This window comes from Hydractinia symbiolongicarpus, chromosome 3 (assembly GCF_029227915.1).
Source record: "Hydractinia symbiolongicarpus strain clone_291-10 chromosome 3, HSymV2.1, whole genome shotgun sequence".
In the NCBI taxonomy this organism is placed as follows: Eukaryota; Metazoa; Cnidaria; class Hydrozoa; order Anthoathecata; family Hydractiniidae; genus Hydractinia; species Hydractinia symbiolongicarpus.
Genome location: NC_079877.1, coordinates 14,684,354 through 14,694,391, shown reverse-complemented (window position 1 = coordinate 14,694,391; position 10,038 = coordinate 14,684,354). Strand labels below are relative to the sequence as shown.

Sequence of the window (10,038 nt, the reverse complement as noted above, 5' to 3'; positions counted from 1 at the left end):
GGCAGACGTTTGCAGCGAGTCGAGATTTCAGTCCCTTCACCGCTGGTGTGACCGCCTTTAGGCAGTCGATAAAAAAGAACAAAAAAACAGAAGAAATATATTTTGGGTATTTTATATTAAATTATTCAAAGTGGAAATTTTTGTCTTCTCGTTTCAGTTGCTTTTTTCTTTTAAGGATCTTCTCCCGATAATTTCACATTTTTGATTGTTGTAATAATTTACAAGGTTGGTTTAACAGCATGTGTGGTCAGAGCGTGTAGACGCAATTCTTTTAGCGGTCAAAGTGGGTACGACAAAAAAATCTACGTTGACCCACTGATTTTGTTTATGTTAAAACATTGTTTACAATGGTTCTTACCTATTTTATGAACCGACTGATAGCCTCGTTGTAGAACGTTTACCCCCAGTGCGGAAGGTCTTGGGTTTAAACCCCGGCTCAGTCATGCCAGAGACTATAAAAGTGTGAATCGATGCTTTCTGCTTGACGTTCAGCATGAGAATAGGATTGATATTGGTTGGCGGTTGTCTTGTTGAGCGGCTGTTGTGATTGCATGCCTTCTGTAGCTCAAATAGGAGCTTTAAATGCACTAGGACCCTCTTCAGAGGACCCTCATTGATAACAGTTTTATTAGGGACTAAAGAGGCTTTTCTGGGTAAATAATAGTAATAATAAAGCGATGCGTCAAAAAAATCTCAATATCTCTCTTACTTAACCATATATTTTTAATATTTCACTGCGAAACTTCCATCGACGAATACACAAGTTTTATTTATCATTTTATACGGCATTTTCTATTCCTTATTTTAGGACAATTTTTATTTTATTTTATAGTTGGAAATTTTTTCAATTAAGTTTAACTTGGAGGAAGGGAAAACAACGCGTTCAACGGTTCAGGAACAAAATAGAAATTTTTTTCTGGTTGATTTAAATTTTGAAATTGATTTGTCATTAGTGACCAAGTTCGATTTGGATGTTTTCTACTTGTCCAACTTCGAGAGCTATTCGAATTGATTACATGTACTTTGTTATTTAAGCTTTCCGTTTGACAGATTTTCAAGGATTTTTGATCCATCCACCGGAAAAACGTTAGTAAAATTAAAAGGAGTTCAATTAATGTGGTAAAAAATTTTGGGGCGATTATTCTACTTGGCCAAGGCAGCAAAAATTAGCGAAATTCTCAGAATTTAAAGTTATTTTTTTCATGCGATTATCTGAGATTGTAGTTTTAATTTTTTCAGCGTTTAAATTTTTTAGCACTTCTAGATCGACTTAGAAATTCATAGATTAGGTTGAAATTAAAATAATAACTTTCACGAAATTGTAATCATATTTTTGAGTATTATCTGATCGATACACGCAAACGATAAAGACTAACTATTTTTGGGGAGTGAAAGATGTTGTAAATGTTTTTTACCCTTGTACGGAAACACAAAGTGCAATGCAAGCAGCACGAGGTTTTAATGCTTCTTTAGCGCTTTAAAAAAACGAGAAAACAACAATATGTGTCGAAGTGAAAATGCGATTAAATAAACTGTTTAATTTTTTACAGCAAAATAGGGCTCCGGTCACAGAATCCCAGAAAAAAACTTCACGCTGAACCCTAGAGGTATGATTCTTATAAAACACGTGTATTGCTGAATTCATACTACCATAGCATCTTCGGCATAACTTAAAATATAAATACAATATAAATATATACACTATGAATATAAAAGCTTCGGTTTAAATATTTTTGGGCGATGTGATTTAACTTTTAAGGGCGATGTGATTTAACTTTTAAAGCCATGACAATATTTGTAAATATGACATGTATATATTAGTTGGGGAGAATTGGTAAGGGGGTATTCATTAATAAAAAATTCTTGATATACAAAAATCAATTATATTAACTAGAAAGCTTTCAAAAATGTAGAGAAGAATTAATTTGGGGAAAATATCTAAATTTTCAAAATTTCGTTTGATAAGGACTCATTTAGGGTGAAAAAAAATGTTAAAATTAGCCAACAATTTGTCTACTCGGTTAAATCAAAATCTTGCCATTCCTGAAATAAACTCTATTAAATTTTAAAAGAACAGTCAGGTCATTTTTCTTATTTTCAAATTTTTAATTCTTAATTAATTTCTTCCTGGTGCTAAATACCTGATAAAAATCTCTTATCACTTTCAAATTAAGCAGTTTTAACAAAGCTAACAAAAAAAAAAAGATTTTTACGACAAAAAAAAACCATATTAATATAACATGTATTATATAACATTTACTGCCCCCTTCAAAATTACACAAACATTTTACCCCATTATATATATCTTTGACTTTGTGATGAACTTTTAGACAATGTAAACATTTTTAAAATCTTCAAACAATCATTCATTTAGCTAACTTAAACGGTTTCACAGTAAATACTTGCTTTTTTGCAGAAACTTACAACTCCTCGTCCTCAGTTATATGTTTGGATGGCTTAGCTTCCAAGGCCTTTGTTTCCAACGCAACATTGATCACACATAAATGTCTTTTTAAGTCTAAACTATGTTCTTTTAAATCATTTAATAATTTCGGCACCTTATGATAACGAATTTTTGTTACTTGTTCTTGTGCTCTTCTTAAGTGATCAATTTCTTCCTCAAAAGCTGCTTTACGTGCTCTGAGTTCGTACTCTGGGGTTCCATCGGTTAAACTAATTTTTCCATAATAATAACTAAAACAATGTTTCAAACTTTCGAAAAACATGAGGTGGCCTTGTAAAACGTAAGTCCACCTATCAAAATCTTCCCTTTCTTTACTGCGAGATTCTCTTTCCTTTTCACAGCCTCTGCTTTTCTCTGGATGACTATTGTGATTTTTATTATTTGATGTTTCGGTTGGTACAATGTCCATACCAAATTAAATATTTGCACCTATAGGTACGAAATATAATATACACAGAAATAAAACACCACAATGTTGAAGTGTTTGGACATATCAGAGATATATAGCTTAAGAATTCAACACTTATTTATTCAAATTTAGTCTAGTAATGTTGTTTAAGTGAACTTAGAAGTTAAAGCATAAAGTTGTAGTGGATGGTGGTCAATATAATTTAAAAATACAAAAAACAATTGCTGTAATTTTAAATCCTGTTGTTCTAATTTGTTGTTTTACGGTCAATGATTCTTGGCATTATTGGTAAGAATATAGTAATAGCATTTTTAGATGGTAGTGTTTAACCTTGCTCTGGTACATCTATGTTTTCTAATTTAGCCATAGCTCTCAAAATACCTGACTAATGCAGTGAAAAACACTGCATTGGATTGGTAACCCCTGGAATTGTAGTATCCTCTCCCAAACAAATTTATTGTTAGAATCACCTGAATTCAAATCTTTAACCCATTAAGAACAATTTCTTTGATAATACTAGAAAACTAGAACAGAAATGGAGCCAGAAAAATGGAAGCTATGTTGTTTGGTTCGAAGAATAATCTTTTAAAACAGAGTAGCTTTTTTAATATAACCTATGCTTGTCAAATTGTAGGAGTAACATCTACCTACAAGTATCTTGGTTTACTCAACAAAGCGTCGTTAAATATGTGTTGTAATTTCGATTTATCCTATCGCAAAGCATCTGGAAGGTTAAATTTACTACATGGCCTACAATTATTTTCAAATAATTTTTATATATACATTTTAATTACAGTTTGAAAACTTGTGTGATTTAGTATTTTATGTTTTAGTGTCTTGTGGCAAATCGCTTATGACCTCCTCATTCTCCCCAGTACAAATAAAAAAAACAACAAACAAACAAACAAACTTAGTGAAGAAATTATTTTATCTCTTGTGAGAAAGTACAAAATATATAATGCCTGCAATCGAAATGGTTTTCATGAAAAATTTTGCAAAAATTTCTATAAAAAATAATGTGTATATATAATGTAACAAAAAATTGTATATCACATATCACAGACAGAAGTAAACATTATTAAAGCACAGGGTCCGAAATAAAAATTTATAAGTGATTCGTGAAAAATAGCGCGCCGCAGGCGAAAATTTTTTAGAAATCACGAGTCGTTCTTACGGTTACGATTCGCTATTTTCTGTTTTTGCACACGTTACTTTTAGAATAGACAAGTGGGGGACGTTTTAAATCGTGAACCCCAAACACGATAGCTTTTAGCGACAACGTAATGTGACACTATCAGCCTTAACTTTCTTGTCTACAGCCAAATTTTGATTTACAATTGTGCAATATAAATACCTCAAGAATGATTTGTTTTGATACGAAAAATTATAACGAACAGTTACGTTTTTTATTTTAATGTTTTTAAATAAATGTACAAAATGATTTCATGCTTCATCTTCATCAGAGTCGATATCAGAGAGTGCAAGTGAGGCTAAGTCATCAACCTGCACTCTATCGCTTGTTGTAGTTGTAGATTTTCTCTTTTTAGGATACTTGTGCGACGATGATCCAAGTCGTCGCACTTTTTCCGTATACCAATGATCAATGACTGGATCAGGGTCAAAATTACAAATATCTGGACCATCCTCATTTATTCGCAAACAAGCGTCGAGCATGTCCCTGCTGAGATGGCTTCGAAAATCACTTTTCACCCTAGCCATCCTGGAGAAGCCTCGCTCCACTTTGGCATTCGTGAATGGGGTACAAAGCAATATTTCAATGATGTGAAGGATGTTTTCACAATCCTTACGAATGTGTTCGTTTGTGAAAACCCTCTTCCATACTTTCAAGTAGTACTCTCGAGGATTATTAATCACAATAGGGATGATGTGAGATTGTAAAGAGATCCATTCTTTTTTTACTTCGCCTACGTTACATCCGTTGTTTTCCAACAGCTTTTCGAAATCCAAAAGAATTTCATCAATGCGATCTTCCCCGAAAGTAGGAGTGACAGTAGTTGGCCATGTTGAAACATCAAGTAAACAGACGATATTTTTGAAGATGGTCGATGTTGACAAATTTTCGAACCTCTCTTCCATGCTGTCAGCGAGACGAACGATAAGATCATGATATTTCGTCTCAGCGCTGCTGTTTACTATATCGTATCGGAAAAGCTTAATGTTTTGGTACGTTGCACTTCCATCTTCGTCATTAATAACCTCATCTGTGAAGCGCTTGTGATGTGTCATTATATCACTACTTCCGTCCAGGGTATCTAATAAAATTATTTTCAATTTGGCCATGGTCGCAGTAAATTCCTGGATACGCCGAACTTGTTTGACAGGATCGTGCTCGTCAGACTGCATGCTCAAAGACAAACGACGTATCGGGGATAGTATATCTAAGTAAATAGCCATATTGAATGGAATGGCAGCCTCTTTCCATTTTTTCAAAAAACCTTTGAGCTCAGCACGTTTTTCAGGCTGTGAATCTGTGATAGCTAATTCCTCTACGTGGGTCATATACACACCGTAGTTTTGAAGAGCACATACCATCGCTTTGAACTTATGGTATATCCAACGAGTACCGCATGCTTTAGCAGGCTTCGGAATTGTTTCATCGAATGCTTCAGAGAAGTTTCTGAGTCCCTGAAGCCTTTTGGGACTTTTCTGATATAAGTAATAAAGCTTCAGTAGAAGCTCGTCGACATCGTGAAATGCTTTGACAGTGTTAAACGCATCCTTGATAGCAAGTTCAATGCGATGATTGAAACAATGCACAACCTCGACCCAGGGCGCAGTTTCCTTGATTAATGCTCCAACTCCTTAAAAAAGAAACATGATTGAAACTAATTATCAACTGGTTATTATTTAGTTAATAATACCCCTTTCCGGGACGTTTCAGCAGTCAAAACAACATATAAGCTATCAAAGAACCTGGGCCCTAAGTTGAGTGGTGTAGCGAACACTGATAATGATTAAGTGGCCGCCAGATCAATCTCGAACAGGTGAAAAATTCTTGAACATTTAAAAACATTAAACAACATTCCAAAGCTCTTCCCCGTGGAGTATATTCTTTATTATGTAGTAACAGAATATTTTCGACATGTTTAAAAAACAACAACAAAATGTTAAAACAAAAACATATTCATACGAAAATATTCATGAGAGATTTGAGCTGAACATTTATTTATTGAACATTGATGAGTAACATTGTACAGTGGAAGTAGTGACTGCACTGAGTTAAACGAACAGTGGTTATTGTGGTTGTGGTTGAAACATTGATTGATTGTGGTATAGAAACAGGCTGAGAGTTGATAGAGTGTAGTGAAAGCAGGAACAGAAGTACATTCACTTGACACTGATGGTCATTATTAGTCACTATTTGTGAGATACATTGATTTATTGTTTGGAGTATTGGTCTTTTAGATTTATTATTATACACTGGTAGATTGGGAGTCAGGGAAGCGATGATGGTGTTAAGAACGAGGTTAGAAATGTGGGATATAGGAAGAAATCTTGGAGGAGTAGAAAGGAGGTGCAAAGGATGCAAAGCGACAGAGGAAACAACTGAACACGTGCTGGAATGCGAGGAAGTGGAGAAAGTAGTAGGAAGAAAAGGAGGAAACATTGGATCGATAAAGAACGGAACAGATGAAGAAGTGAAACGGATAGCCGAATATCTGAAGGATTATTGTGAACAGAAGATAAAAGAATAAAGAAGAAGAAAATTTGGAAACGCGTAGAAGAGCCTTCACTCCATGGAGAAGTGCTTGCCGTGTGACGGCAAAGTGGGCGAAGAAAAGATTCGCAAAGATTCGCAAACAGTAATATTTACTGAAGGAGAGTGACACAATGGGTATTAAGAAAAAAGATTATTTTTAAATTGATGTCGTAATAGTTAAGTCAGGCACGTGTTGTTTATTAATTCTGAAGAAAAAGAAGAGAAAATTCATGCAGCATGTTTACGAAACGTTCTCAAAACATTGTTTGACCATGATGAGAAATTATTCAGACGTGTTTTCGTGACAAGAACGCAGTAAGTTTGCGTCGATGAAATAGGCTAGTAAGAACGTGATTTCCTCACCTTTTTTTCTTCCCATATTTACACTAGCGCCGTCTGCATTAAAACCAACAAGTCTTTGGTTGAAATTCAATATGCCAATACGCTGGAAAGCACTGTCAATCACCTCTAGAATACCAGGCGCATCTCCACATTTAGGTGTCTCGATACTTAAAAATTTAACGAGTGCTGTCCCCTCGTGCAAGTACAACACGTAGACCAATTCTTGCTCACAAATCCCTGTGTCCGTACTACCATCATTCAAGAGAGAATAGCAGCGTGTCTTAGCTAGAGTTTTACCAAGGTTTTCTTTGTCCACCTTGGCTATGTGTTCGGTGAAAGTAGCAGCAGCTCTTTCGTGTTTATAACTTTCTCCAAACTTCGGAACATTATTCTTTAACTGAAGTTTTAGCAAATCAGGGTAGTCACTGAAAGGACGCTCTTTTTTGGCGACATAATAGGCCGTGTTGAATTTGACGCGAAGGTTTTTCTTGTCACTCGCAGCCATTTTTCGTAAACCACTTCCGATAGGTGTTGTTGTGAGCACTGATTGAGCATATACTTCAGCACCCATCTCACTTCTTTTTTTGAGCTCGACGGCTTCCTTATGTTGTTGACTGTTAGTATGTTTTTGTACGCTATCCTTCGTCACACTACGACTTCCAGCTATCCATTTGCGGGAGAAATTTGTACTGTTTTTAATGCGACTCTCCCATCGCTGACACACCTGGCATCTAAGAAAAAATAGCACGTTTTAACAACGATGTTATTTAAAAACTGAGTTCTGTAAAAATCGAAAAATATCTCACCTCAATGTCGTCACTTTGCCTCCAACAATATCGAAATCGAATTTAGATTTGAATTCTCTTTCCCAATTTCTGACTGTTTTTAACGAAGCCATCATTTAAATATATTCAATGAAAAATATTTACACCTCACATACGATAGACAACCTTTGAATGAACAACTCAGAAAAAGATCATTTTTTTCGAAAAAACATTTTTTTAACCTGGTTCATATGTTAACCAATTACTTCTTTCATTTATGAATTCACAATTGATAAAAGTGTGATACCTTTGTAGAAACCATGTCATCTTTTGAAAAGAAACTGACCACATGGTGTACATGTTGCAATTGAATGTATTTTCTTTCATTTTTTAACACAAAAGTAATTATCGTGGTAAATAAAAAATCATAGAATAGAAAATTGCGTAAGAAGTGATTCGTTGTTTTGAATTTTTTCTCATACATCGACTCGTTACTTTTGAGAAACGGTTCGTAAATTGCGAATCGCGAAGCCTTATTTCGGACCTTGAAGCATCATTGTCTGCAAATTCATTATATTTATTTTAATTTTAGTTTAAGAAATTTGCGAATCATAATAATTTTTGCCTAATCTTGCAGAATTGCTAAAACAAACAATTTTCTAAAACTTATATATATAGTTCTGCAAAAAAATATATCAAAACTCATGTTCCACGAAAAGACAAGTTGGTTTTATATATATAGTCAGGGAAAAGTTTTTTATGATTTTTTCTTTCTTCATTTTTCACAGCTGCATTTATTGATTCATTGAAAAACAAGTTGCACAGCTAAATGCTTGCAAAATAAGTTAAAACAGAATGGTGGTTTTAAAAATTATTTGTGTAGATTTTAAACATTTTGGTGTGATCCAGGTTACCAAAAAATATATAATCTAGTAGATCCTAGAATGTTTACCTAAGCACAAAGGTTTCAACATCAATATTAACATTATTAGAGCCTGTTTAGCAGATGCCCTTGTATACCAAAACAAAAAAAATAGTGAAGTGTTTTCACAACTGGAAAAGATATCCAACTAGCTATTTATATAGCTATATAGTTTGAAAGTGAACAAAGTCTGATTTATATGTTGTGATTAGCCTCACTGTTGGTGCAAAATGCTGTTGTTGGTGTTATGGCAAAGCAAAGTGCTTATAACTCTTGCACTTTGTGCGAGAGACAAGAGTTTAATTCTCAGCGATTTAATATGGTTGAATGAATGTTACCATAACCCCAGGCTTTTCCCAAGCCATGTCAGGAAAATTGAGGAGATGCCACACTCTGTGTGTGTGTGTGGGGGGGGGGGAGTCGGGTGTTGCAAGAAATTTTCTGGTAGAGCACTAACCCTAATTGGATCTGTGTAGCTCGAAAGGAGCATTAAGTACTCTAGGCCTTCACACATCAAGCCATCATATGATGGCCCCTTCTGAAAATAAAATAGACATGGGGAAATATCCCTTGAATTTATGAGGCTAGCCATGTGAGATATGCACATCTGTCTATTTACTCTTCTTAGAAGATATACCCTTAGATCACGGTTTTGTATTAGCTAGGTAGATCACGCTTCACACGCTACACGAAAATTGAGTACAGTTACAGAAGAAGCCTTATAACCTGCTTATAACACTGAGAAACACACGACTTAATAGAGACTACATTGCTTTAATCGAGTTCGAGTTTTAATACTTCTAAATAATAATTCCTATTGGGCTAAAATCTATCTAGAATTTAAACTAAAGTAAACCACATTAGCCAACGTAGCCAGTCTGAGATGTTGGCCGAAGTCTGTTTTGTGTACCACGATTCAAAATCTTTAATTCGATAATGGTCGATTTGTATAAAGAAAAAAACAGGACCGGAGATTAACCACGGTTCCGACCAGGCCCTGCTCTGCACAGAATGCGAAAACGGCCATAAAAACAGGACGGCCGTATTGTGTGCATTGCCTAATTATGCTTTTTTACCCTATTTATGTCGTGGTAAACGGATTATGAACGCTGATAGAACACCATTGAAAACTTAGCATAACGAAAAAAAAGTCTCGATGTAAATTCAAAAAAAATTTAGTTTCCACAAAATTTCGTTTCATTTGAGAACAACAACAACTTTGCCACCAAGGCTATTTGCTTGTCACGAATGATATAAAAGCCGTTAGTTAGTCGGCCCCGATTATGTTCGTTCTATAATTGAAAAGTAAGAAAAAAAAGTTTTGTACATATGCTGGCCTGCCCTGATTATGTTCGTTTTATAAGCGCCAAATAATATTTGTTAACTGTCGTACATAAGCCGGCCTATCCTGATTAT

The 10,038-nt window shown here is 34.7% G+C and overlaps 1 protein-coding gene across 1 annotated transcript; it reads right to left on the bottom strand.

The window, feature by feature from the left end:
- Positions 1–1,632: 1,632 nt before the first annotated feature.
- On the bottom strand, positions 1,633–9,642 carry LOC130635907 (zinc finger protein 862-like). Its single transcript, XM_057445431.1, has 3 exons — positions 7,743–9,642; positions 6,958–7,667; positions 1,633–5,695 (listed from the first exon to the last, which is right to left on the bottom strand). The coding sequence occupies exons 1-3, from the start codon at positions 7,835–7,837 to the stop codon at positions 4,317–4,319; spliced, it is 2,184 nt and encodes a 727-aa protein (XP_057301414.1). The 5' UTR covers positions 7,838–9,642; the 3' UTR covers positions 1,633–4,316.
- Positions 9,643–10,038: the final 396 nt, after the last annotated feature.

Excerpts from the sequence above, each read along its gene's own strand:
- LOC130635907 (XM_057445431.1), bottom strand. The coding sequence starts at position 7,837 with ATGATGGCTTCGTTAAAAACAGTCAGAAATTGGGAAAGAGAATTCAAA. Across the intron at positions 7,668-7,742 it reads GGCAAAGTGACGACATTGAG|ATGCCAGGTGTGTCAGCGAT; the intron begins GTGAGATATTTT and ends ATTTTTTCTTAG. Across the intron at positions 5,696-6,957 it reads AAATATGGGAAGAAAAAAAG|GAGTTGGAGCATTAATCAAG; the intron begins GTGAGGAAATCA and ends TTCTTTTTTAAG.